General features: G+C 41.0%; 1 protein-coding gene across 2 annotated transcripts in view; it reads left to right on the top strand.

The window, feature by feature from the left end:
• The window catches only part of ITGB1 (integrin subunit beta 1), a 35,798-nt gene extending 29,647 nt beyond the window's left edge, over nt 1–6,151 (top strand). Inside the window, exons 14-17 of one of the 2 annotated variants that reach the window (XM_073677630.1) lie at nt 456–688; nt 788–954; nt 2,706–2,786; nt 4,862–6,151. In XM_073677630.1, the coding sequence (XP_073533731.1) occupies nt 456–688; nt 788–954; nt 2,706–2,780 (475 nt within the window). In that variant the 3' untranslated portion in view covers nt 2,781–2,786; nt 4,862–6,151. The remainder of the gene's footprint in view (nt 1–455; nt 689–787; nt 955–2,705; nt 2,787–4,861) is intronic. The other variant, XM_073677631.1, reaches the window with a different exon arrangement.
• Nucleotides 6,152–14,217: the final 8,066 nt, after the last annotated feature.

Raw genomic sequence — 14,217 nt, 5'->3', positions numbered from 1 at the left:
AGGAGAAGTCCGTGTTCGGAGTTCACCATCGGACACTAGCCGTCTGGTACGAACCCCGAACTTTACAATTCGGGTTCTCTCATCTCTACTTGTAAGCACTGCACATGTTCTGCTGGCTAACAGCGGTGGTTGGTCACCAAGACGACGAGCTGTAAACAAATGTTAGTATCCTAAGAACGGCTGAAAATTTTAATAGTGCATGTAAATACAAATTCCAGCTTATCTGACAATACTCATTTATGGAGATGGGAAAAACCTTTTAAAGATTGAATTGGTTACATGTCTGCACCTACCTGATGCGTCTCTACTTTGCCCCACACCTGATATTCCAGTAACATGTCCCCCACTGTATTTTCTTCTTTTCTTCTTGTATCTTCTATGCCCTCATTGGAAAGATGACTTCTTGCATTTTATGTAAATTCTAATTTTTCATGTTTTTTTATTTTTGTGTTTAGGGAATGTGTTCAATGTAGAGCCTTTCAAAAAGGAGAAAAACAAGCCGTATGCAATAGTCAGTGCTTTCATTTCAACTACACCATGGTGGATAGCCGTGATAAGTTACCTCAGCCAGGACAGGCGGACGCCCTCACTCACTGCAAAGAGAAGGACGCCGATGACTGCTGGTTCTACTTCACCTACTCTGTCAATGCAAACTCTGAGGTCCATGTACACGTGGTGAAGGATCCAGGTAATCCTCCGTTTGCTCCACAGTTTATCAGTGCAGCCAGTTAAACCCACCATGGCATCTTCATTCATTGATTATTTTTTTTATATCTTTTCCTTACAGAATGTCCCAGCGGCCCTGACATAATCCCCATCGTTGCTGGTGTGGTGGCTGGGATCGTTCTCATCGGGCTGGCGCTGCTGCTGATCTGGAAGCTTCTTATGATCATCCACGACAGAAGAGAGTTTGCTAAATTCGAAAAAGAAAAAATGAACGCCAAATGGGACGCTGTAAGTATCAGACGGGCTGTGTGTTGTATTTGAGCGCAAGATTGTATTTTCTATAAAGGTAATGGGTTTCCTGTAGAAAGGAGAGGTAGCCATAAATGTGTGACCCAAGGGAGTCCCGAATACAGCCGGAGCACACTTTATAACATAGGTGGGGGACACCGTCGGGAATTACTCTTTTTTTTCTATTTATCTTTTACTCATAACCTTTTTTTTCTTCATTCCACTTTCTTGTTCTCCCTTTTTCTCGATTTGCAATCTTACCTATGACTGCTATACCATAGGTATATTAAAATAAGATTAAAGTGGCCATACATCCATACATTTTTATGCTTGTCTGGTTCACATAGTTAAACCTGTGATCTATATAATCATACATAATCTATATTGTCATTGGAAATAAAGCAACACACCCATACTGCTAGATTCCTTGTGGATGTACTGCTCTGTGCTAGGTAAAAAGTGCAAAGATCTGGGAGCACGAGTAACTATGGAGCTAACATATTCAGTTGTTAAGTGCATTTCCTAGGCTCTATTAAAAACTGGTGACCTACGATTTTCCCCATCTAATTTGGGCCAGTGGCACAACCACACTGCTGGTCCCATCTGTCAATCAAGAGTGCATCTCCCCACCCCTAAAAAGGAAGCTGAAATGCAGAGGAGTGTTGTTCTCCTATTCAAGAAAATGAAATGAAAAAACCTTTGAAGAAAAACTAAGGCTTGTTTAAGGGAGGAGACAATTAGTGCTATTGTTTACATGGACCCCCATCACATAACTTTATATGCCTGAAAGGAAATCAAACTATTTGTATGACTGCAGCTCTTTCAAAGACCAGCCTAGCACTACTTCTACATGGCCAGTCTGTTCCTTGGCTACTGAGAAATCAGCATTTGAATTGATATGTAAATGAGGCAGAAGGACTATGCTAGATCTGAAGCCTCTGTCACTCCAGCTCTATTCCCCTCACAGTGCCACCTCCTCCTGGTTGACTGATGGCATCTATGCTGTGTGACTTCAGGAACAAGGAGTCATCAGTCAAGCAGGAGAAGGCGGTGCCAGGCAGGTATTAGAGCTGGAGTGACAGAGAGATTATTTTAGGTCATATCTAGTGTTGAGCGAGTATGTTCTGTCCGAGTATGTTCTGTTAACCCTTTTGCCGAGTATGCTCGGGCGAGCACCAAGTATTTATAGCTGCTCGGTGATATGGTTGAATCGCTCCCGTGTGCATGATCTGCAACTGTTTGACAGCTTTATTGCATGTGAGGAATGTGTAAGAAATAGACATTCCTCACATGTAATAAAGCTGTCAAACAGTTGCAAATCATGCACACGGGAAAGATTCAACCATATCACTGAGCAGCTATAAATACTCGGAGCTCAGCCCGAGCATACTCGGTGAAAGGGTTAATAGAACATACTCGGACAGAACATACTCGCTCAACACTAGTCATATCCCATTTTCTACAGTTTGCAGTTAAGCCCAGAAGCTCTGGTTTACACCTCTGGTCTCTGTGCACACTATACTAACACATTACTGGATGAATAGACCTTTTTTCTGCATGTCCTGTAATTACATTAAGACAGGCTTTTCGTATATAATGTCAATCAAACAACCCAATAATACAGAGCGATTGTCATATCATAAACCGCCCCGTGGATGAACGGTCAGCGCCTCGTCTGATTTTACTGTCCTTGCGTTGTCTGATTTCTTCTGTCAATGTGATCCTCTTTCTTTGTGGATTCCTTTCTCCAGCAAGAGAATCCTATTTACAAGAGTCCTATAAATAATTTCAAGAATCCAAATTATGGACGTAAAGCCGCTCTCTAAATCTCAGTTTGTATCCTCTTTTTTTTCCTGTGCCTTTTTTCTTGCATGTTTCTTGCACACTGCTCTGTCTTCTATTAACACTGTGTGTCCCAGTGAGTGTTTACTGGTGATGGCTGGTGTATTCTTACAAAACTTGTTTGCAAGTGGCTTGAGTTTTAATGGGTTCTTTGGCAACCTAATTAAAATATAACTCTGCATCCTGTAACCCTACAGGCACAAAGAGTCTTGGATGTTTCCACAAAGTACCTTCTAGGGTTAGCCATATACATGTTAGCATCTGCAGCACTTTTGGCAGCCTGGTCTTGAGTAATTTAAAGGGATTGTTCCATGTGACATCCCCATTTTAGTTTGCAGCTGAGCGAAAACGATCTAATCTGGAGTGGTCCTATTTCTGGAGCCCCTCACCATGGTCTGTTACTCCAGTTGGTGCGTGCCACCCAAACATTGATAGGGCATCGAGCAGGCCAGTGTATGGACCATAGACTTTCTTTGGGTTTGTACACCTCTTTGCTTACGCTTTTAGCCAGTCCTTGCATTGCGGTCCATACTCGTACATCAGACGTCTGAATGAGGCATTAGGATTAGCTGAACTTTTTTGCAATTAGTGAGGGTCTTTAGAACCAGACACACATACATACACATCATAACTACTTAATGGTAGCTAGACCATGAATAAAGTTTTCAAAAACTTAGGTTAGCCTTTAAATGGCTACTTTCATTCCTTCACTTTATTCTTTAAGTAGTCTCATGCCATAGTCTAGCATTCCTATATTCTCCAAGCTCAGCGTCCAGCTCTAGTTTGCTTTCTCTCCCAACTTTAGAAGATACTATTCCAATATCTAACCACATTTTCATGAAGCGCAAATCCTGCTTCCATCTGTTTTTCACATTGATGTCCCCTTAGAAACCTCTGTCCTTTATGGGAGGCTTCCCAGGATTACTCATGTATTTCCTTTGAGTTATGTGACTTCACTGCCTGAACTTTTGCTTCTGCCCAGTTGGGACAGTGGTTAGTTTTTTCCATAATAGTGTAACTACTTCCTCCCCTGGTTAGTATGCACAACCGCTGGAAATAGTCGACATATTACATGAATCTACATAAACTCCTAAATACTTTCATGTTCCCATTCTGTGTCTATGAAAGGGGTATTCCACTCCTGTGCAGCCTGCTGCCCATACTCTGCCACCTATTGAAAGCTGCGATCCTAAAAGTCAATATCGACCCTTTAACGAGCCTTGTAATATGACTTGAAATAAAAGGCAAACCAGAATCTTAATTTGCAGACACTCTGTTTCAGGGTGTTGCCCCTCATCAGTGCAAAGTATGAGAAATGATTTGGCTGTATGAGAGGCTCTGGACTGGGGGGAGAAACACTGTTCTTTTCACGCAGATGTGATTTGTGAAGGCTGCAGCTGATCAGCTGTTATGTGATATTAATATCAGGTGACTGGTGGGGGACATGTGGCTAAAAGTGGTGCAGGAGCGGAGGTTATGTAGCACAATGGGACCATTTTAGAGTTTTTGTCTGGTGGTGGACAATCCCTTTTAACCATTTTCATGAACTTCTGAAGTCCAAGTCTCTAAAGCATTTCATTTGTACCAGGAAAAAGGAAATGCTGAGTTATAGTTTTCGAACAGCTGCTGACCCGCAGGTTGGAAACCACTGACATAAGGCAACAGACCCGATAATGTTAGGGACAGGTTTTTGTCCCCCCCCCCCCCCATTTTTATTTTGCTTATTGACCATTAACATGAAATCTTGTCCTTTATTAATTTGCCAGTGTCTGGAGATTGGTTTGAGCCATTAGTTAGATATACAGTTTCACCTTTACACACGAGTTGTGTTAAGTCATGGCCGCTGTGTGCGCCTCCTCGCGGCCGCTGTGTGCGCCTCCTCGCGGCCGCTGTGTGCGCCTCCTCGCGGCCGCCGTTGTTCGCCTCCTCGTGCTGTGACTGCACTGTGTGCTGTTGTGTATTCAGCAGGAATGCTTTATTTCACGCACCATTTCCTTTTCTGCTGCAATTATTCTACATTTCTTTCCACTTTTTTTTATTAATTTTTTTTGTTTCATCTTTTTAGGGTGAAAATCCCATCTACAAGAGTGCGGTGACAACAGTGGTGAATCCGAAATATGAGGGAAAATGAAAAGTAATTTTTGCGTACATTTTACTACACTGTGTATGCAAAGTAACCATTTTTGTTTCCAATCCCCACCCGCTGGCATCAGATCGGGGTCGTACTGCAATGATTTACTGACGCGTAACAGTGTTTGATGTTCAGATTTTCACTTGTACAGTTTATGTAAAAAAAAAAAAGAGAATTTTTTGCAAAAATCTGGTTTGCAAGAAAACGCAATCAGTGCCATTGGACTGTCGAAAACCACGTTGAATGCTCAACCCATAAGTCACTGAAGGTCACGTCGTGCCTTTCTGACCTTTTGTGTAGGCAGATATTTCTTTGGGGACGGAGGATAAATCACTGAAGGCTTTTCCAATCATGATTGTAGGTCTGCTTCACAGGGACGGTGGGGCTGGAATTTACACACAGGCCAATATGAACGGTGCATACCTCAGACTTCAGCATGTTCGGAAGGTTCAGCGAGCGCTTTGTAATGTATATTATGACAGAATGCAAGTGAAAGTGAGCAGAAAAGCAAGCGGATGTAATAATGGTCCTGGAGCATCCTCGGTAAATTCCAGCTCTGCGGCAATTGCTGCCTAACTTTACCTAGCCAAAAATCGCAGTGCATTATTTGTTTAAAGGCCTTAAATGTTGTCCAAAGCGTGCCCTTGTTTTTCAACTTAAAGGGGTTGTCCAGAAGAGAAAAAAAAAAATAAATAAAGGGCTACTTTTTATTTCTGGGGAAACGGCACCTCGCCCCTTCTTTTGGTTGTCTGGTACTGCAGCTCATGTCTGTTCCTGTAGATAGGATCGAGCTGCAATACTAGATGCAGCCTATAGACAGACATGCGGTTTCTGTAAGGACAGACTTTTTTTTTTTTTTTTCCCTCTAATAGCTAGACAACCCTTTTAATTTTACTTTTCCTAAATCTGGTGCTTCCTTACCTTTCTTGTTCACTTTTTTCTTCTCTTCTTCATCCATCATTAGGATTTCACCTGAATCTGTAACGTTTGGTTACAGACACTGTGACCATCTCATTATATACTGCCTTTTGTTACATTATGGTTTGTTCTACATTTGTGCCATACAGATTCATTGTATATTACCCCTCAGACCATTCGCTTTGCCTCTGTTTCAGGTTTGTCACATTTCTTGTTTTTAAGTGCCTTTTTATTTTAGCAGGTGTTCACTTTTTACAGTACTGTTTAACTGAACTTTATTTATTAAATAAAATGACCTAAAATGGGGTTTCCGTATCTTTCTTTCCTATGCCCTTGGGCGTCTTCTTAGTGCGACAGATATTCGTACAGTTGTAGGCCGTGCAGTCTGACATTCCTAACCCCCCAAAGTCTCAATGGAGTGTCAAATACCCTTATTTTATTTTTTTTTTTTAGCATTCTAAGTAAATTGGGATACATTTACTGTCTCGTTCAAACTGTGTAAATGTAGACTAGACAACCTCTGTGTATATATGTATGTATGTGTATATATTATATATTTTTTTTGGACTGTTCAACCCAGTGCTTTTTTTTACAACCATACAATCGATTCTGTAGTGGAACATAATTTGTACCTTTTATTTAAATGTACTTCTATGTTAAGTGCTTAAGTCTTTAAGTGCTTCATAAAGAGATGCAAGTCATAAGGTGCGGCTTACTTGCCATTTATTTTTCCTTGCTGGGTTTTTCTGAGCTTGATTTAGAGCAGATCTGTGACTACAGCTTTACTACAGAGCTTGCAGGAGTCTGAGGTAGTCTGAGACACGCCCCTGTCTCGTTATTGGTCGGGCTGCTGATATCTTCCTCCCCTGCAGCTCCGCCTCCTAAGATTAACTGCTGTGTATAAACAGGAGCTCAGCGCCGGCTCACCTGGACGTCGCTGCACGCAGAGCGGATTTGTAGCGGAATAAGGGCAGAATGGTTATAAAGCGCAGACTACTAAACCACCAGTGAGAAAAAGATGGACAGCAGGTAATTGTGTGCGACGCCAAATAAGCCTTTAGTAAGGCGGCTGCAGGATCGCCTTAGATGGGTTGTCTCACAAGACCTATTATTATAGGTCCCTTTATTTCTGAAGGCTGCAAATTTCCAAATGGGATAAAATTGTGGGGGAAAAATTAAAATTCTTCCATTGTTTGGGTTCTGTTTTTATGGCATCCGTCAGTATAATTATGGCAGTACCCAAACTTGCATAGATTTTATGTTATTGTAACATTATTTTTCTATCTATGGAGCTGTATGAGCGCTTGTTCTTTGCCTGACGAGCTGACTTTTTCATTGATACTACTTTGGGGTACATATGACGTTTTTATTTTATTTTTTTGTTGTAATTTTTTTTTTTTTTTATTTATTTTTTTTTTTAAGGGAGTCATGGTGACCGAAAAAAACAACAATATTACGTTATTTTATTTCTATCCCCGTCCCCCCCCCGTCCCCTCCCGCTCATTGTTTATTGTAAAGGGGGTTATGTCCATTTGGGCTTAGGAGTTAAAGCGGATCTGTCACCAGATTTCACATACAAACTGCATACAGTTAGGTCCATATATATTTGGACAGGGACAACCTTTTTCTAATTTTGGTTCTAGACATTACCACAATGAATTTTAAACAAAACAATTCAGATGCAGTTGAAGTTCAGACTTTCAGCTTTCATTTGAGGGTATCCACATTAAAATTGGATGAAGGGTTTAGGAGTTTCAGCTCCTTAACATGTGCCACCCTGTTTTTAAAGGGACCAAAAGTAATTGGACAATTGACTTCAAGGCTATTTCATGGACAGGTGTGGGCAATCCCTTCGTTATGTCATTCTCAATTAAGCAGATAAAAGGCCTGGAGTTGATTTGAGGTGTGGTGCTTTCATTTGAAAGGTTTTGCTGTGAAGTAAACATGTGGTCAAAGGAGCTCTCCATGCAGGTGAAACAAGCCATCCTTAAGCTGCAAAAACAGAAAAAACCCATGTGAGAAATTGCTACAATATTAGGAGTGGCAAAATCTACAGTTTGGAACATCCTGAGAAAGAAAGAAAGCACTGGTGAACTCATCAATGCATAAAAACCTGGGCGCCCACAGAAGACAACAGTGGTGGATGATCGCAGAATAATCTCCATGGTGAAGAGAAACCCCTTCACAACAGCCAACCAAGTGAACAACACTCTCCAGGAGGTAGGCGTATCAATATCGAAATCTACCATAAAGAGAAGACTGCATGGGAGTAAATACAGAGGGTTCACTGCACGGTGCAAGCCACTCATAAGCATCAAGAATAAAAAGGCTAGACTGGACTTTGCTAAAAAAAACATCTAAAAAAGCCTGCACAGTTCTGGAAGAACATTCTTTGGACAGATGAAACCAAGATCAACCTCTACCAGAATGATGGAAAGAGAAAAGTATGGCGAAGGCGTGGTACAGCTCATGATCCAAAGCATACCACATCATCTGTAAAACACGGCGGAGGCAGTGTGATGGCGCGGGCATGCATGGCTGCCAGTGGCACTGGTGTTTATTGATGATGTGACAAAGGACAACAAAGGGTTTTCAACCAAGTACTAGAAATGAACATTTTATTTACAATTATTTAATCTGTCCAATTACTTTTGGTCCCTTTAAAAACAGGGTGGCACATGTTAAGGCGCTGAAACTCCTAAACCCTTCATCCAATTTTAATGTGGATACCCTCAAATGAAAGCTGAAAGTCTGAACTTCAACTGCATCTGAATTGTTTTGTTTAAAATTCATTGTGGTAATGTCTAGAACCAAAATTAGAAAAATGTTGTCTCTGTCCAAATATATATGGACCTAACTGTATATTAACCTCTCAGACATAATGAGTGGTCGATTTACTAAAAAAAAAAAAAAAAAAAAAAAAAAAAAAAAATGTCAGATTGGCTGTATAATCTTTAGCTAGTTTACCTGCCTAATATGTATAGAATATATAAAATTCTTACTGAGTATTTGTATTCCCCATAACAATTCTGAAGTATCTTTTCTTGCAATTCAATGTTTCTCCTGAAAGTGTCAAAGTAAATTAACTATTCTACTCCACCTTACAATCTGACACTGTAGGGATACTATTTTCACTGTGAACAGTTGTTCGCAAACTCCTACATATCCAGGAGGAATAACTGAGGAACAATACATTGAATTGTATGAAAAGATGCTCTGGAATTGTTTTATAGGAAATGCAAGTATTTTCCGAAAGAAAAATGTCGAGAGAGGGGACAGATCATCCTTAACCCCTTTCCGACAGAGGAAGTAACAGTAGGGCCTATGCTCATTTTACCATAGTTAGAACTTTATTTTCCTTTTTTTTTTCCTTTTTTTTTTTTCAGTACATTGTATATAGCAAAATGAACTGTCATTCAAAGCCACAACAAGCCCCCATATAGTGACAGGAAAGTAAAAAAAAAAAAAATTAAGTGACTGTGCCATTAAGACCACCCATGTATTTAAGACCTATTTGGACACAAGTATGGTACAGTGAGTTGCATCCATTCTTGAGGTTGCCTTGTGACTGTGTAGAAGACCAGACTTGGGCAAAGTGCGGCCCGCGGTCCACATCTGGCCCTCTGGTTGTTCCAGTCCGGCTTGTGCACCAAGACTGCCGAATGGCTTAAAACAGTGTCCCATGGTCCTCACCATACCTGCCGCCTGGATGTTGATTTATACATTGGTGGAGGACAGAGCTGATGGCTCCTTCCATTAATCAATGTGTGCGACTCGGGCAGCAGGCGCGATGATGTCACTACATTGCGTCAGCTGTGCGGAGAGTGCACCAGAGACCTGAGCGGAGTGCCGGGGAGCGAGGTGAATATTTGATGGTTTTTCTTTTTCAAATGTGTATGGGATATGTGAGGGCTCATACTGTATATAGGGGGCTGGGTGCGGACTCGTACAATATATATGGAGAGTGTCGGCATACTTCTGCTTAATATTGAGTGATCTAGTTAACATGTTTTAATAATAATAATGGTCTGGCCGTCACAACCTCTCATGTGGCTCCTCAGGAAAATGAATTGCCCATCCCTGTATCGAGCAGAATTTTGTTATTTTTTTTTGTCTGTATTACCTGTTTTTATCACAATCCTGAATAAAGGAATAAAAAACAAAAGATTTTGTTACGCCATGTTTAACTACAACAGAGACTGCTGTTCTATATCTGCACCTGGTTTATTCTGCTGCCATTTGGCTGGAGATATTGGCCCCCACTCAGATGATATTCTATTTGGAGACATCTCTAGCTGCAGCGTCGCCCTTCACCTTTGCTGTTTGGTCAGGATTTTTCTGACCTTCTTCTTTGAACTTGCTGGAATTCTAGAAGACAAAGAGTTACTCTTCTGTTTACATGACTTTAGTTTATAGTCCAATACACATAATCGATGTACAGACAGAAGAAACGCATCTGGATGCTCAAGGTGGAAAGTCTGCAGCGTATAGCAGCAAAGTAAATGAGATTTTATCAATTCCCATCACACAATGCATTCAAAAACTGGGAAATCTACACAGAGGGCAGTGAAGATATTAAATCTTATTCATAGAAGAAATCTGTGCCAAATCCACTTGTAAGGCTATGTTCACAGCAGGTGTTTTTTCTACAGCAAAACCTGATCTCTTGGCAGGAAATAAGCTGCATCAAAAACGCTGGTTTTCGTGCGTTTTCAGGATCCCAAAGTTCAGCTTTGCTTCCACCACAGAAGAACACAAGTCACAAATGCAATACATATGAGACACCATATTAACCAGAATTACAAATGTAATGGTGAGGGAGGTGAATTGTTCAGGAATAGTTTAGCTAAGACACTGGCAGTGCTTGAGTTTGTAGGACATGATTTATTTTCACATTATGGTCTGCCATTAAGTTGCTCAGAAATTGTTCAATTTCACACCTCCATGGGCCACAGGAATTGTTCACACCTAGGTGAGCCAATGTTTACATTGTATCACTAATTTAATTAAACTAATGTCCTAATCCAAACTACCTTCTCAGGTGACCAAGACAAGATGGCAAAATCACAAAAATAAATGAGTTTCACATACAGCTCTACTTGCTTTTTTTTCACTTAAAATGCAGCAAAACCTGATAGCTATGTTCACACTGGGTGTTTTTTCACCTCCCATTACTTTAAATGGGTGAAAAACGCTGAAAGAAGTGACCTGCTCTATTGTGCAAAAATACATGCAAAGCACAAAATACTGATGACACAAAAACCAAGATGTGTTTACATGGTACATGAGATTTCTGAAATATAGACTTTGCTGGTACTGTAAAACGCAGCAGAATATTTGCATAAAAAAGCTGAAAAAAAATGCAATGTGTGAACATAGCCTTAAAGATTGATAAATCAACCCAATTACGGTATGTATAAGATCTGTGGGCTGCGGAGTTGATCATATTGTCACTCAGCTTTTTCAGAAACTGATATAAATGTCAAAATTCAAGTAACAGAAGGAGAATCTCTCAGAACCCCCAAAACTGTTTATATGGTCATTGCTCTCGCCAAGATACCAACTACACGATTATTGATGTCATCTGTTGCTCCCTGACTGAAAAAATTAAATTGCCGTTTTAATTCGTATGCAATGAGGCGTAAAGAAGTTGTGCAGTCTCAGAAGAAAAGTCTGCAGTCTCTCTGTGACTGCAGACTGGAGAATCGTGACAGTGTGCAATGTGCCACCTGATGCAATTTCCTTGTTTTCCCCGTGTGGGTGGGCAGTCATGTATTGACTTGTCTCTCCCGGCTTCTCTCAATAGAAGAGTAGGAGTTTAGTTGGGACTGCCCACCCACATAGGGAATGTGGGGGAATTGTGATAGCGTGCACATTTTCACCATTCGCCAGTCTTCCCTAGAAGACTGGACAACCCCCTTTAAGTGCTCTAGGTGTCATAAAGCACTTCCCAAGCCTCTACTTCCCTCCCAGCCCCATCTTCCTCTGCGCACTGTTTTGACTGAACATATATATTTTTTTCTTATTCCTGACTTCTGTGCAACATTTTGCATTTGGCGTTGAAAAGACTAATTTCATTTTTCTGCTGACATTCAATTTAAATGTTTTCTAGAGTTGCATCTGGAGGAATTCTAAAGAGATGTGACAGCAATGACATTTTGCAGACATTAAGTCTCTACTTACTAAATGTAGACTGTAGTTCATGGGTATAACTTTACTACTATCTAAAAATAATGTATAATATACAGAGCTGGTCAAAAGTTTGGACACAACTGTTCATGCAGTGGTTTTCCTTCATCTTGTTGGAATGTGCACATTATAGATTCAGACTAAAGGCAGCAAAACCAAGAGGTTATACATATGGAAGCAAGTCAAGAAAAACGAGTGAAACAAGCCAAAATGTGTTGAAGGGAACCTTTTAAGTATTCACAAATGCAAGGTAGTTGCAAAAATCTTACAAAAATTAGACCACAGTACAGATATCCTCTGCTCTAATATCCAGCCCTTTTGTTGCTCAAACAAGTCTCCTCTTCTCATTTGCTGTCTTCAGTACTGGCCTCTTTGCACCAATTCGACCATAATGGCCTGCTTCTCGCAGTCTCTTTTGGACAGTTGATGTAGAGATATTTGCTACTTGATGTCTGTGCAGTATGTATGAGGACTGTTATCCGATGTGCTGTCTATTTGTGATTTCTGAGGCTGGTAACTGTGATGAACTTATCCTCTGCAGCAGAAGTAATTCTTGGTCTTCCTTTCCTGTGACAGTCCTCATGAGAACCAGTTTCATCACAGTGATTGATGCTTTCATGACTGTACGTGAGGATACCTACAAGGTTCTAGCAATATTTCAGATAGATTGACCTTCATGTCTTAAATTAATGATGCACTGTCATTCCTCTTTATTTAGTTGAGTGGTTCTTTCCATATGCTGGCTTAGAAAAATTGTGGAATAGTGCTCACTCCTGCATGGAACTGTGTACCGACACAGATTCTGCAAATACACCTGATTGTCGCAAACACTTTCTGAAGGTTGTTGGTTCCACAACTAAACTCTTCACAAGGCATGTCTGTTCATTTGAAGCCGTTCCAGGATTTGAACTGATGAAGTTTCTTGTGAGAATGCCAAAACGGTGTAAAGCTGTCAACAGAGTAAAAGGGGGCAAATTTGCCGAATCTAAGGTTTCACTTATGCTTATTTACTTACAGTGGGGAAAATAAGTATTTGATACACTGCTGATTTTGCAAGTTTTCCCACCTACAAAGAATGGAGAGGTCTATAATTTTTATTGCAGCTACCCTTCAACTGTGAGAGACAGAATTTAAAAAGTAAAAACAGAAAATCACATGCTATGATTTTTACATAATTAAATTGCATTTTATTGTATGAAATAAGTATTTGATCGCCTACCAATCAGCAAGAATTCTGGCTCTCACATACATGTTAGTTTTTCTTTGAAAGCTCTCCTACTCTGCACTCGTTATCTGTATAAAAGACACCTGCTCACACACTCAACCAATCACGCTCCAACCTCTCCACCATGGCCAAGGCGTAAGAGCTGTCTAAGGACGCCAGGGACAGAATTGTAGACCTGCACAAGGCTGGGATGGGGTACAGGACAATAAGTAAGCAGCTTGGTGACAAGAAAACAACTGTTGGCACAATTACTAGAAAATGGAAGAAACACAAGATGACTGTTAATATTCCTCGGTCTGGGGCTCCATGCAAGATTTTGCCTTGTGGGGTAAGGATGATTCTGAGAAAGGTCAAGAATCAGCACAGAACTATACGGGAGGACCTGGTTAATGACCTGAAGAGAGCTGGGACCACAGTCTCAAACATTACCGTTAGTAACACACTACGCTGTCATGGATTAAAATCCTGCAGGGCACGCAAGGTCCCCCTGCTCATGCCAGCACATGTCCAGGGTCGTTTGAAGTTTGCCAATGACCATCTGGATGATCCAGAGGAGGCATGGGAGAAGGTCATGTGGTCAGATGAGACCAAAATAGAACTTTTGGGTATAAACTCCACTTGCCGTGTTTGGAGGAAGAAGACGGGTGAGTACAACCCCAAAAACACAGTCCCAACTATGAAGCATGGTGGGGGAAACATCACACTTTGGGTGTGGTTTTCTGCAAAGGGGACAGGACGACTGCACCGTATTGAAGGAAGGATGGGGTCATGTATTGCGAGATTTTGACCAACAATCTCCTTCCCTCAGTAAGAGCATTGAAGATGGGCCATGGCTGGGTCTTCCAGCATGACAATGATCCAAAACACACAGCCAGGGCAATTTAGGAGTGACTCCATAAGAAGCATTTCAAGGTCCTGGAGTGGCCTAGCCAGTCTGCAGACCTGAACGCAATAGAAA

This window comes from Phyllobates terribilis, unplaced genomic scaffold (genome assembly GCF_046119375.1).
Source record: "Phyllobates terribilis strain yellow unplaced genomic scaffold, ASM4611937v1 Scaffold_4__5_contigs__length_816908805, whole genome shotgun sequence".
NCBI classification, from domain to species: domain Eukaryota; kingdom Metazoa; phylum Chordata; class Amphibia; order Anura; family Dendrobatidae; genus Phyllobates; species Phyllobates terribilis.
This window is presented reverse-complemented; position numbering and strand designations above follow the sequence as displayed.